Below are 15,014 nucleotides of genomic sequence, written 5' to 3'. Positions count from 1 at the left end.
AAATTTAATGCTTTTAACCTCCTCGGATACCAAACGAACATTGATGCATCTATTCTTGTTTACAAATTCCACCCAGAGAGAACTGGTTTCAACATGTACGCAGAGTATACGCGACTGCAATTAACTTTCCTTGCATTATAACCTTGCTAGTAATAAGTTAACAGATCCTGTTCTAAAATACCTGAGCACAAAAGATATAAAACATAAAATATTTAACAGTTTAGATCAAAAAGTTACTTTCCGAAATCTCAATATAATATTGCCATCGAATTGTTATTATAGTAAAAAAAAAAAAAACATGGCAAGTTAGAAATGCCTCGCCCACTGCAAATAATCAAATCTTATTTAGAGACGAATTTTTTAATCGTCCGACGAGTTCTGCCGAGTGGAGCGGAGACATGTTTGGTGGTTGGGACTGCCAGGTGTAATATTTATTTTAATTTATTTTTGTAACAATTTCTCAAACTTTTGTATGATACAATAAAATGTATTTCACAGGATTATATTTGAACAAAATAGACCTGAAAGGAAGAAAGCAAAGACCATTAACTTCCAATAAAAAAGATTATCAGTGATGTCCTCGGTTTAATTTTACGTACAAAATATTCTGAAAAATTCAAATATGATCTTTTTATTAATGTATCTCTATCTTTATCATGACATTGATCATATATTCTTTTAAACCCTGCTAGGAGTCCTGAGCACAAACTTAACCAAGCTTAAGACCATATAAAATGGTCTGTAAATGTTGTTCTAAGTGAACCCTCCATTTAAGGAGGGGGGGGGTTATTTATAATTATTTGATTTAATGAATTCTTAAAACCTACTAAGAAACTTGATAGAGAGACCTCAATTAAAAATAATAAATTTTCAGGAAGAAAAAATGATAATTTCTTTCCGAAACAGACTTAAAGGGTACTGCTCTCAATCGGACACACTCTCCACTAAAAGTCTCTATTTCTTGTATGATTGCTTTTATAAAACTTTAAGCCTAAGTCTTTAAATTAATCTAACTGGAAATTGCTCTGACAATATAAATAAATACCTAAAGTTTAACTCATCGGTTTATTCAATATTATTGGTTTGATACAGAGTACAAGAATATTGCAATATAGCAAAATTTAAGGGTACGCCAATATACGTAGATAAGGCGTGCCAAGTTAGGTCTGAGTGCATATTGACCTTGCTAAAAAGATTGGTATACACAGTGGTACGGCTCTGCTAAACAAAGAAAAAGGTTGAACTATTTGGCAATGTTTAAGCATATTTTAGCAACTGGATGTAATTTTTAAATTCTAAGAACAGAAACTCGTTTTTTATAGTTATTTTAAATTGTGCAACTTTTAAACGTTGCACAATTGTCACAAAAAATTACGCCTTAATTTCCGTTTAGGAAGGACGAGAAGGTGGAACCTGGCTAGCCTGTAATAAGCAGGGTCAGGTTGCTCTACTGACCAATATTTATACCGGAGGAATAATAAACCAGGAAAAACAATCAATAACAAAAAATGGGTTCAATGATTACATTTTATTTCATTTTATATAGGTTTGAAGGCACATAAGACATATCTTATTCTACATTTGATCATTGCTTAATATTTCATATGACCAATTACTCTTTTGCAATTTGCTCTATGAAACACTTCATTTTCTCAATATATTATTATCTAACTAGCGCGCGCCGGGCAAACTATATTTTCCAGCTCAGAAGGCCTAACTGAGCCATAGAGTAAATGGCAATAGAGCAAAGGTCTTTGTTCCGGTTTTTAAATGAAAACTTTAGAATTGTGGATATCGAGATCAATGCTTGATCTTCTCTTTTTGTTAATTTCAAGATTAATTTATTCTTAAGTTTGCATTGACAAAAGTGTATTTAACTCAACAAGAACAGCCAATCAGAGAAGCCGAGTATGTTGAAATTTTGCGCGCAATTTAGTTAGTGGCCTCTCATTGGTCGGAAACTCTCAGGGAGAGAAAAAAGAAAGAAAAAGAGTGGATTAAGAAGGAAATTAAAAGTGTCCATATTGGATATTCAGATTAAGCGATCGGGATTAAAGGTATCAAATTCTAAATTTTTCATCTAAGTTGAATTGAATTGTTTAAGTAGAAAGCTAAAGGGAGAGGGAATTTAGTTGTAGATTTTCTTAAAGGAAATTTTTCCCCAGGTAAACTTTACTTATCGAATTTTAATTAGAAAAACAAGAAAGCACATGATCTAACCCACTTTTGATTCCCCATTTACTGTATGTAGATTTTCGCATCGATCAATGCTTGACTAAAATTTGATTTATTCACCGGCAGCTGTAGTACATTAAATTTCCAAGCCGCGTCAGCCTTTCCGTTTCCCAGTTTGTACTGTACCTAGCTCTATGGACAGGAATAGCCGGTGCAACAAGGTTGACGCGGTCAGACTTTATGCTTCAAATACGTTGAATTTACTTTTACTAAAAGCACAGAGGTGCGTGTATTATTATCAATTTAACATGTAATGATTATAATATAAACCTTAATTAATTTTGATGAGAGAAAGAAAATACGATCTTTCACTATCGTCTTTTCATCTCCATTTTTATAGAAAATCCCTTTCATATTTACCAAAATCGTAATTGTAATCATAATAATAACATTTTGTTTCAGAAGAATATTTGACGAATATCAAGGAAGAATTATCTGTTTACAACCCTTTCAATTTAATCCTATTTGAACCTGGTGAGTTATATTAACATTTCTGTGTGTATTGAGAAACTGAGCCCGTAACTAATAAATAACAAAAAGTTGAATCCTAAAACTACGATGTGACTTTAATAACGATCTTTGAAGTCTCATTCGTTGTGGACAGTCAAGAAAAATAAACGAAATAAAATAAGTTTAATAGACGTGTAATTATTTCCTCCAGTTTTAACTTTATTCAAAAATTAAAACAAATACTACTCGTTTTGTTCATTTTTTTATGTAACTTTGCTAACGCAAAATTTTATTTATGAAATACATACATCTGTCTGTGTACAAAGTTAAAGTTCACGATTGTGAATTAATCAATTTTAACAGTTAACGGGTATATAAACTGTTAAATATTTTGTAATTTAATAATTTTTTTACGTTTATAATTTTTGTATAAAATAAAATAGATGACAGTCGAAGCAATTAAACAGGGTGCTCACACATCTGCAGACACCCTGCCACAGTTCTTGTCCTCAAAAATCAAATATCTTTCTTCAAATTGTAAAAAGTTTTTTTTTCATATATTTATCAATTATTTTCTAACTCATGATAATAGCTTGATGTGTTCTCAACTATTCCTATCATTCTGCTTTTATATTCTGAAAGTTTTATTAAATTCTCTAAATTCTATCATATTTTTCTGTTATGCTTAAGTTTTGTCTGATCTTATCGAATCAAAATTCCTTTTAAGTCCATCAAACACATTTCATCTCCGAATTTCATCATTAATAATGATATTTCTCTATTCTTAATATCATGCATAGTGGATTGTAGATGTAACAGTACATATAAAATAGAATTTTGTACAAAAAAATAACAAAAACATTTTTTTACATTAATGACATGTTTAGGGGAAGATGGCTACACTGTTTGGAGACTGGGACGTGGTTTAGCGGATCACTCAGATGATTTCGGTCCAGTTCATGCAAAGTAGGGGTTTAATCAATAAATATATTTTTTTAGCGGATTGAAGGATTGGCAGTGATAATTATTATTATTATTATTACTATTGTTATTGTTATTGTTATTGTTATTGTTATTGTTATTGTTATTGTTATTGTTATTGTTATTGTTATTGTTATTGTTATTGTTATTGTTATGTTGGCCAAGACAAGTTTTGTTTTAAAACTTGGATTTTGAATTGGATTAAAATAAATATATTCCAACAAAATATTGTTAAAAACATTTTAGAATAAATTTTGAATTTGATTTTAAGTGAACCTCCATGAAAACATGGTATTTTCCGATTCACAACGGTACCATTAAAAATTTTGACTGATCAAGTATCAATTAGGTATCAATATTTATAATTTTGAAAATCGATCTTTTCTCTATAAAAATGACTTGCTCATTTCTAATGAAGGAAATTATAAACGAGTTATCAGAATCAAACACGTTTAAAGCTAGATAAACGACAATATCTTCCACATTATTGATCAGATAAAGTTTTCAAGGGTACCATTTGTGAATCGGGTATTGCCAGCTTATAATGTAGGGTCACTTAAAATTTTCTAATAGTCCCTTTAAAGAGGAGCAGTAAGGAAGGAGAAGATGGTGAAAAAGTATTGAATTTGTTTTTAAGGTTTGGGACGTTCGGAGTATCCAACCATCCTCAGCATAGACAATATATTAAAGCTGAGAAGGGAGAAACAAAACTTAGGGATTATTTTTCTTCTCTTTTAAAATTTTAAGCTATATCCCTATTTTCAAATTTACATTGTCATTCCACATCCTTTTCATTCTCATTTTCATCCCCATTCCTCCCTTCTCATCCGGATACTGCTTCTCTCATCCTGATTCTTCTCCTCTTATCCGGATACTGCTTCTCTCATTCTGATCCTTCTCCTCTTATCCGGATACTGCTTCTCTTATTTTGATCCTTTACTCATCCTGATCCTTCTCCTATCATCATGATCCTTCTTCTCACATCCTGATCCTTCTTCTCACATCCTGATTCTTCACCGCTCATCCTGAACCATCTCCTCTTATTCTGATCTTTCTCTCCTTATTGTCCTACTTTTCTCTCTTTCTTGTCATTTTTTATCATCACCTTTACAACACTCTTCTCACCTTATCTTCTCATTATTTTCATACTCCTCTTATCCCCGTTCTGCTATATTCTTTCTCATCTTTCTCTTTCTCATCCTTCTCTTTCTCATCCTTCTCTTTCTCATCTTTCTCTTTCCCTTTTCCTGATCTTCATCTTGTATTCCAATCTTGTATTTTCATCTGATGAGATCAAAAATAACTTTGTAGAGAACTAGTTAGTTCAATAAGAAGTGAAGATGACCTGTTTATTCAACTAGGAAAATATTAGAAAAATAATTTTTTTTTTTCGTAAATTTATTGTCTTTCGGAACGACTTTTATTTGATTTTTTCTAATCATGCATAGTATAATTTTAACTTATTTTGTTATATGAATAAATTTTTGACTTTTTCCAGCAAATTAGTCTTTTCCACAAGCTCTGATTTTCTAATCTATATATAAATTTGGCTTGTCTGTCTGTCTGTTTGTCTGTTTGTTTGTTTGTTTGTTTGTATCCAATAAACGTCAAAACGGCTGAACCGATCGGACCCAAATTTTTTGTGGGACATCTAGGGACTCCAGGGAAGGTGTTCACAATTAATTTAGAAGATGGGCGCGAAGCGCCCTCTAAGGCTAGTCTCTATATATTTGCAAACCAAAGACGTGGACTTTAGATAATTTAAACTATGCATTCTGTTAATCCAAGTTTAAAATTTCAAATGTTTACACCATCTGGTTGCAAAGTACATATTGTCTTGACTATTGTAAAATAATTTATTATTCTGGACAGAATGTTTACTGAAGAATACAGAAGAAAACTGGCCTGATCCGCAGGTGAAATGAAACTTTGAAAACGTTATTTTTTTCCATAGACAAAGTTTTTTAATAAATGGAAATCTACTCCTGTGAAAATCAACTTTTGATAAGATGAAAATAGTTGTGCTTTTCTTGTTCTTATTCCATTCAATCCAGTTTCAGGTAGTTAAATAGAGAAATTTTTAAACAGCAATTTTCTATCTATCATTACATTTATAAACATTATCTTTAAACTTTATAATTGGAACTCTTCGTCCTTCTTTTTCAAAATTAGAGACTTTAATTCTTTCTTTTTGTGCTCACAGATCAGAGCAGTTTTTGGGCTGTTCTTTTCAATATTTTGGACAACTGTGTTTACGTTTTTATAGATTTTTAAGCAGTTCGTGGTCCTCGAAACCCGTGGTCCTTTAAACATTTGGACTTTAAAATCTTTATAGATTATAGAGCAGTCCGTGGACCTCGGGATCCCCTCGGGACCTCCCTCATTTACTATATTGATAAATAGAGAGAGAGATTTTTGAGCAATCCAGGGACTTCTGCTTAATATATAGATTATAGAGCAGTCTGTGGTCCGTTGAAACCATGGTCCTTCCTAACATTAGAGATTAGAGAACTAAATTTTTTGCGTATTTTTAGATTATTGAGCAGTCTGTGGTCCGAGGAAACCACGGTCCTTCCCAAAAGTTGGGACTTAATTTTTTTACGTATTTTTAGATTATTGAGCAGTCTGTGGTCCGAGGAAACCCTGGTCCTTTTCAACATTTGGGACTTAATTTTCTTATGTATTTTTAGATTATTGAGCAGTCTGTGGTCCGAGGAAACCCTGGTCCTTTTCAACATTTGGGACCTCAACTTAGCAGTATATTCGTGGATATTAAACAAAATGGTGATGTTTTCCCTTATTTAAATGATGGATTGAGGATTTACATAAAATTTTAGGGTTTTTTCTTGCTAAATCCCTTTTTTTACTAAATTCTGATCTATCCTATTTTTTTTAAACCGACCACCTTTAAGAATATTTTAGTCCTATTCTCCCGTTTTGTCAATGGAGATCCAAATAAAAGAAAACATACCGCAGTTCCTTTTATCTTGTATTTAAAGGATACGGAACCCGAACACACAGTATGATATTAGTGGACAATCAGTGGAATCTACATTACAAGGTGGGTACCAGGCACAACTGAGGATTTTTTTTGGGGGGGGGGGAATTTTGAAGTAAATATATTAAATAGAACTGGTTTCAATATGTACGCAGAGTATACGCAACTGCAATTAACTTTCCTTGAATTATAACCTTGATTCAGATTTTGGTTAGTTAATTCAATATAACTTCAGATTGAGTTTATATCAGGGGTGTGGAGAAGTTTCATAGTATCCTGTTTCTACAATAAACTAATTATTTACAGTGGTCCCCAAAATAAAGTGTAGTGGGAATAATCTTTAAAATAGTTCAACAAACACATTGTACATGTTTGAGACCATTGTTTAAGCATTTACCTTTACTAAATAATAGAAGGTCAAAAAGAAAGTTTATTTTGTTACATAAATATAAACTAGAAATTAAAAACATTTTTGTTAATATGATTTTAATCTAAAGTGATATTCACTTTTATTTAACGGGATAAGTCAAGTGCTTTGGATCCGGATCTGGATCTGCACCATTTTGGCTCGATTGGTTTTGTTTCAGTAATAATATCCGGATCTAAGTAGCAAAATATTAAATTATACAAAACAAAATGGTATCGACAAGTAAAAGATTATTTATTTGGTAAAGATCTTAGAATGGTCAATCAAGTTTTAATTCAGAATCCGAATCTGGATAATATGATATTTCTGTTAAAGGCAGGATCCAGGACCTGGATCCTTGTTAAAATATGGTATTAATCCTAGGCACCACGGCGTTCAATCAATTTTTTTAGGAGATCACAAAAGAAGGAGACTCTTGGAGACAAACAGAAGAAAAATTTAATGTCAAACAGACTTGATTCATCAAATCAATTAAAAATATTGTAAATACCATTTTAAAAGATTTTAATCTGTAAACAAAACAACAATGTAAAATGTAAGACTTGATTTTTGGTTATATATCTGAGTTCACAGCATAAAATTGAAACCGTTGATATTCATTACTAAAATAGCTTAGACATAATTGTGTCAACCATTAACTATGATACATGTATGTAAAGTCGTCTTTAACTTAGAACCCCTCTCGGAGACACTAAAGTCCAAACCAAATAATTTTAGGCTCCAGTCCTTTGTTCCCCATCGGAGTGTAAATAACTTAAAAGCATTGTGAATCCATCCATTTTCAAAAGTTAAACAAAGAATATTTTCACAAAGAATTAGTAACTTTCGTTAATAATTAATTATCATTCTTTTCAGAAGTTTAAAAAACGTCCGACGATTTAACCCTCCAATATCTCTGATTGGAACAAAGGCGCGCGGTAGTCGTATTTTCTTCAAACACTAAAGCTTGTTTATTCGTATACTGTAGAGGGAACAAACCATAAACCACGCCATAACATTTATTATGCGTCTAAAATGCAAAATCGATAAATATTTGGTGAGAAAATATTGAAGAGGGTTACATACAAAAAAAAGACTGATACTTTCTCTTATCTATGTGACCCTTGATAGACTGATTTTTTATCATAATTTTGAATAAATAACGTGTAATGTTTAATAAAAAAATATTTAATATTTTAAAATAAAGTGATTTATTATAAGAATATATTTTTTGCAGAGACGCTGAGGCGGAAAATTTAAAGATTGGTGCGGGACTTTTACTTATCCTAAATCCTGAATCCTGAATCCTGAATATTGAATCCTGAATCCTGAATCCTGAATCCTAAATCCTGGATATTGAATCCTGAGTACTGAATCCTGAATATTGAATCCTAAATCCTGAATCCTGAATCCTGAATCCTGAATCCTGAATATTGAATCCTGAATCCTGAATCCTGAATATTGAATCCTGAGTACTGAATCCTGAATATTGAATTCTGAATCCTGAATCCTGAATCCTAAATCCTGGATATTGAATCCTGAATCCTAAATCCTGAATATTGAATCCTGAATCCTGAATCCTAAATCCTGAATATTTAATCCTGAATTCTATGTCCTGAATATTGAATCCTATATCCTGAATATTGAATCCTGAGTACTGAGTCCTGAATCCTGAATCCTGAATCCTGAATCCTGGATATTGAATCCTGAATCCTAAATCCTGAGTACTGAATCCTGAATCCTAAATCCTGGATATTGAATCCTGAATCCTGAATCCTTAATCCTAAATCCTGGATATTGAATCCTGAATCCTAAATCCTGAATATTGAATCCTAAATCCTGAATATTGAATCCTGAATTCTGAATATTGAATCCTGAATCCTTAATATTGAATCCTGAATCCTAAATTCTGAATTCTGAATTCTTAGGTGGAAATTATGAGATAATATATTAATATATTGAAAGTAATAAAAATTAAAAAGAAAAGAAGAAACGAGATAGAAATGTTTTTTTATACCAGGTCATAATTCTGTGAGACTGGTCCAAAACTTGAAATATGGCACTTCCTTGTATTTTTGTAGTTAAGGTCAAATAAAACCATCTGACAAGTTTATTTTCGTTAACTGTTCTGTAATCATATCTCCAACTGGACAGTTCACAGGGCCTCCTGATTGGCAGCATGACCTTCTAGCTTAAATATATTTAAATGACAAAATAAGCACAAATTTAAGTATTTAAAAATAACTAATATGGTTTGTGAATTGGTGTTTATTCAGTCAGATTAGTCAGATTCATACATTTACAATGGTATAAAATTTGTCAATCTTATATAACGCTGGAAATTTGTGAAATTTAGAAGAAAAATAAGAAATTAAGTTGACTTTTCAGACAAATTGTTTATGTATTATCAAAAACTTTTTTGATCATGTTGAAATTTTTCGGAGAAAAAAGGTTTTTGGTGGATGTAAAAGCCAATTATTTTTTATTGGAGATAGAATGTTGGACTTCGAGTTGCGGAGGCTTGGAGACGTAGCTTGATGCAAGAAGATGATTTTGATTGGCTAGTGGGTTCTGCGAATCAAGAGGCTCCGGAAGTCAGTTCGCGGGGCTCATGGTTGCTCGGCACCCCCACCCTCGGTTGACAAGGCGGATTTAAATCATTCAATGCTAAATTAGTTTTAAGTTTTGTAGTAAGGTTGCTTACTCTCGATGCGCTCCAATGTAGGGAAAATGTCGGTTTCTAAGCATTGGACATTTATACTTAGGAGACGACATTTTCTGTGCATTAGAGCGCATCGAGAGTAAGCAACCTTGATTGGTTAACAATCCTACCAAGCTGGAAACTTTTAAACTCATCAATATGTCTCTGAGAGTAAGCAACCTTGATTGGTTAACAATCCTACCAAGCTGGAAACTTTTAAACTCATCAATATGTCTCTGAGGGATTACCCGATCTCTCATTGGTCAGAACTTCTATTGTATTGTCCAGTGCAATTAATATTCAAGGAAATATATGTTGAAAGAGACTCAAACTTTAGTTTAAAATGACCTTCCTTTTAAAAAAAGGGGTATGTCCGATTCACATTAACACCCTTCAATCATATATCTGATCAATAATGTAGAAGATAGTGTCGTTTCTAGCTTGAAAAGTAATTGCCTCCATATTTTTCTAAAGCATAAATGCGTAAGACATTCTACAGAGACACCAGTATTAAAAATATCATGACTTCGGATATCTTGATCAGACAAAGCTGTTAATGGTACTGATGTGAATCGGACATGTCACTTTTTACAAACGGAGAGTCACTTGAAATTACGTGTACAGTCCCTTAAATACGATAACACAGGATCCTATCGAAGGAGATATTGAATAGAAGGACGGGGGGGATAAGGTTTCCGTACACTTTGCTGTGACGTTTTTGGACTGCTGAAGAACTAGTTTTTACGTAACAACAATAATAAAGATTGTAAAAAATAACACAAATGATAAACAGACATCTAGGGGGGGGGGGATAACCTTGAATTTGATTGAAAATGTCTCTGTAATAAGGTCCTTTTCGTATAAAACTATAATCTATAACTTTTGCAATCTTCTTTAACAAGATAATACTACTTTCACAGTTTACTAACTCATGTTTGTTTACATTAGATCGGCTGCCTTTGTTATTGTTGTTACGCAAAAACTAGTTCTTCAGCAGTCCAAAAACGTCAAAGCAAAGTGTACGGAAACCTTATCGCCCCCTCCTTCTATTAAATATCCAGTTCCCTGTAAATATCTCCTTGATCCTACCGAAGTAAAATCACAAGAGTAGCGTATATGTATTGAACGGATAGAAAGGAACGGTATTTATTTACAACCAGTTAGTTCTGCTTGTATCCATGTTCTATCTATAGTCGTGCTTGACCTACCTTTAAGTTATACATTTAACACCATTTTCTTATCGATGTGCTCAGGGGCATTAGCCATTAGGGACTATTTTCAAGGGGACCAGGGCCGTAAATGTTTTCTTAACTAAAGCATAATAAATTTTTAAGCCTTTATCCATTTTACCCTTTTCAATTTTTGTAACAATAATATTATGTAGATTTCTGGCATTTACTAACATAAATGCTTTTTTTTGTTAGTAACATTTGCTGATTTTTTACAAGATGAATATATAAGTGGAAAAAAGATTAGAAAGCAGCAGAAAGTGCAATATATGTTTTAAACAAAGGTTTAGAGTTTAACAATTGTTAACTTTTGTTTTTTAACAAATAAAGAAATATTTATTGTTTTTTAATTTTTGGTATTAAAGTTCAAAAACGGGAAAAGATACTGATTTTTCCCACGAACACAATTTGTTTAGTCCCTATCTCTTTGCAACCAGATGGTGTAAAATTTAGACTGTTTGATCTAACAGAGTTCATAGTTTGAAATATCAACGGTATACGACACTGGGTTTCAAAGATATAAGGATTAAGAAATTAGAGTTTATGTCATCAAATCGTTTCCTTTGTTTTGCATAGTGAATACCAACAGACGTTTTGAAAGAAAAAATAAGACACTCGAAGAAATTTTTTTTAGAGTAACAGTTTCTTAGACTTGTGTACAGTGTAAACGAAAACGCATATTGTAGTAAATATTAAGAATGTACAAAAGATGTGTACACTTCTGAAATAACTTTCCTTGCCTTACATTCTTGGTAAATATTCACTTTGTTTTATTCTAACCCTGATCAGCCTTAGATTTTGAAAGCATTCTAAACAATTAAATAAAAAATTCTATTTTTTTCTTAAACTTTTTAAGTTTATATACAGTTATGTATCGTATCGTCTTTAAAACAAAATTTCATCAGCTTTACTAATCATTGCTAAATATCTGTTTTTTAAATGATGTTTGAAATCTTCTGAAGATTCGTTTTGCTTTGCTGTCCTAAAATTTTCGTGTTATACAGGGTGTCCCACAAGCACTTGAGTTGAGAGATGGCTTGAAGTTCATAAACCATGCCTTGAAATAATTTAATATTATCCGTCGATAATATAAACATGATTCTTGTACAATTCTCATAAAAATCCCAAGTCTTGGGATTTAGAAAATGTAGTCTGCCTTTTTTTTGCTGACAGAATTAATGGAGATGTGTAAAATTCCGTTTATAATTAATTTCTTTGGTACACCAATATTGCTTTAACATCCAATTAATTTGTAATTTTTCAAGAAAGGAATCGAGTCTTTTCCACAAATTTTCTAATCCGTATATCTTTGCAACCTGATGGATATCTAAAACTTAGATTATTTGATATAACAAAATCTAAAGTTTGAATCTCTAAAGTCTTACAACATTGGGTTGCAAAGATATAGGGATTAGAAAATCAGAGTTTGTGGCTTAATTCCTTAAGACTTAATTCCTTTGGAAAGTAAACCCCACTATAAAAATCTGTAACCTTATTTTTGATGCATTCTTTGTGATTAAATAGTTGAATAATTTAGACTATCTCTCAACTTTTATTTTATTGAACCACCCTGTATGTATGTATTAATGTGATTTCTATGTTTACAAACGTGAATATTCATATCATATTTGTATTGGGTTTGAAAGAGAAACCAGTGCTTATTGTTATTATCTCATTTGGTCAATTGTGTGAAGTATTTGTTTTCCTTGTGAACCAAATTTTTTCTAAATTGTTTTCAATTGGAAAATTGTATTTCCATCTATCTTTTATTCTCATTAACTTAAGTTTTATATTTTTAAATTTCTTTAAACTTTAATGTTTTTAATGGGACATGTATTCGTTAAAATTTCACTAGTAAATTATTTAGTATTTTCAATGTTCATGTGGATAAATCTTTATTAATATGTAGAGTAGTAACAAGAGTTAAAGGGGGTAAAGAAGGAGGAACGAGATCGACAGGAGGATAGGGGGGAACAGGAGCAGGGAAAAGGAGTAAAGGAAGAGGGTTGAATTGGAGGAGAGAAGTAAGATACGGCTGGACAGAAGAGGAGAAGGAAAGAATTGCAGGGGGATATATTAGCAGGCAAGAGGAGGGATAAAAAGGATAGGGATGGAGAGGAGGAAGGGAGAAGGAGAATACGGGGGACAGGAGGAGAATAAGTATGAACAGGAGGAGAATAAGTAAATATTGGATTTTAAACTGGGAAATAGAGATTTTACGGATTTAAAAGTAAAAGGATTTAACTAACAGAGAACCAATAGATTTAGCTTTCAGCAAACATTAAGTTTCTGTTTAAAGTCGGAGAATAAAGCCGACTGCAAATTAGAAAAAATTTAAAAAATCAAAGAAATCATATTCATAACAATTCGACTACAAAATAGAAAAAGAGTCGCTAGAAAGCCAACCTTGTAAGTCTTATCAATTAAAACCAGGAATTGTAAGAAATTATTAGAATAAAGAAATTGAGTCTTTGACACAAACTCTGATTGTCTTATTCCTATATCTTTACAATCGATCTAATGCTGTAGGCTTTATGTATTTCAAACTTTAATTCTACTAGATCAAAAAGTCTAAGTCTTAAATATAAAAGGTTTACATCATCAAGTTGCAAAATTATGAGGATTAAAAAATTTGAGTTTGAGGCAAAGACTCAATTCCTTTCAAGAACTAAACTCCTAGAAATACAAGAATGGAACCCCCTGGAAAATACTTTAAATCAAAAACTGAACCCTTGGAAATTGCAAAACTGAAACGAAATTAAAAATGAAACCCTGGAAACTGTTAAAACAAAACCCTGGACCGAGAATGGGTTCTAACTATTTTCTCCTGGAGAAACTGTCAGATGTTGGATCTGGTTCTACTTCTGCTCCGTCCCGTGTGTAGACGAGGTATACCCGGAGCAGTCTAGTCCCAACCCGCGCTCAGGAGATATCTACGCGAGGCAATCCAATCTCTCTTGTACTCGTGAAATCTTAGAAACTACAGCTCACCAATTATAGAAATATTTACCAAACTCTTGCGTAAATATCATCATTACACGACACACTCTGACAGAGATTAACAGTGAAAATATGCTTTCGGACTTATTTATTTATTAATAAATAAAACAGCTGGTTAATATTATAATTTCCCTTTCTCCTTATCTTATCAAACCTATTTTTTTTGGCGTATCTTACTTTTACTTCCCAGTTAGTCAACATTTACATTTTTATTCTATATTTAACTTAGAAAAATATTACGGGGCTTTTAGAGAGCTGCGCACCTCTTTTTCTATAAACCTTAGCCTTCAACTCAAGTCACCCTTTTTTCCTCTTTCTGGAATAATTACAATTTTCGCGGATTTTTCTGCTTTGATTGGTGGATTTTCAAAAAAAATAGATTTGACATTTGTTTCCGGTCAAATTTTTCAATTTTGATCAGCCATAAACCCTCCATTAAGTCATGTAAGTTGCCACAAAATAGTTAGGTCCAATTGATTCAGGCCTGAATGCATAAAATCAGAGATACATCTCTAGTAATAAAGTCAGAAGGCTTCATCTGTCATATGGAGTTAGAAAATGCGGGAAAGGGGGTGGGAGTGGTATAAGGACAGGGAGAAATGTATTATAGACTATAGAGTACAGAATTGAGTTTCTCGACCCAAAGTTATGGACTTTAGACACCCCCTTGAACCTAACACAAAGTTTTTGAAAAATATCCTAAAAATACTCGATGAGGGGGAACATTTTTCCCCCTTGTTTTGTTTTTGATTCAAAAACTAGATGCCAATTCAGGCCTGCGTGCAAAAATATCAGAGATAAATCTCTAGAAATAAAGTCAGAAGACGTCATCGGCCTTTTGACTATAGGAAAAATGCGTAAAAGGGGGGAATTGTATAAAAAGAGGGGGGAAATGAAACCTAGAATCCAGAATTGAGTTTCCCGACCCAAAGTTAGTGATTTTAGACAACCCATATAGACATAACACAATGTCTTTGAAAAAATGTCCGAAAAATGAGCGAAAAATGAGGGGGA

At 32.2% G+C, this 15,014-nt stretch overlaps 1 protein-coding gene across 2 annotated transcripts; it reads left to right on the top strand.

Annotated features, from left to right (window-relative positions):
* Positions 1-352: 352 nt before the first annotated feature.
* Positions 353-8,272, top strand: LOC111702228 (transport and Golgi organization protein 2 homolog). Of its 2 annotated transcripts, XR_002765381.1 has the most exons (12): positions 353-422; positions 1,394-1,486; positions 2,108-2,165; positions 2,638-2,709; positions 3,573-3,651; positions 4,304-4,381; positions 4,978-5,027; positions 5,539-5,582; positions 6,357-6,450; positions 6,666-6,727; positions 7,484-7,836; positions 8,002-8,272. XR_002765381.1 is itself a non-coding variant. In XM_023473846.1 (11 exons), the coding sequence occupies exons 1-11, from the start codon at positions 399-401 to the stop codon at positions 7,547-7,549; spliced, it is 720 nt and encodes a 239-aa protein (XP_023329614.1). In that variant the 5' UTR covers positions 353-398; the 3' UTR covers positions 7,550-8,272. The 2 variants fall into 2 exon arrangements, 1 of the variants encoding a protein (XP_023329614.1); XM_023473846.1 differs by having other exon boundaries at positions 7,484-8,272.
* Positions 8,273-15,014: the final 6,742 nt, after the last annotated feature.

The sequence above is a fragment of the Eurytemora carolleeae genome, unplaced genomic scaffold (assembly GCF_000591075.1).
Source record: "Eurytemora carolleeae unplaced genomic scaffold, Eaff_2.0 scaffold494, whole genome shotgun sequence".
Lineage (NCBI taxonomy): Eukaryota > Metazoa > Arthropoda > Copepoda > Calanoida > Temoridae > Eurytemora > Eurytemora carolleeae.
Note: the sequence above shows the minus strand (reverse complement) of the source record. Positions and strands in the feature narration are given on the sequence as shown.

What these genes read in the sequence shown, in the direction of transcription:
- LOC111702228 (XM_023473846.1), top strand. Translation starts at nt 399, where the DNA reads ATGTTTGGTGGTTGGGACTGCCAG. An exon ending in TAAAGGAAATTTTTCCCCAG is followed by an intron (nt 2,166 to 2,637) that starts GTAAACTTTACT and finishes ATTTTGTTTCAG; the next exon opens with AAGAATATTTGACGAATATC. An exon ending in CGTGGATATTAAACAAAATG is followed by an intron (nt 6,451 to 6,665) that starts GTGATGTTTTCC and finishes TTGTATTTAAAG; the next exon opens with GATACGGAACCCGAACACAC.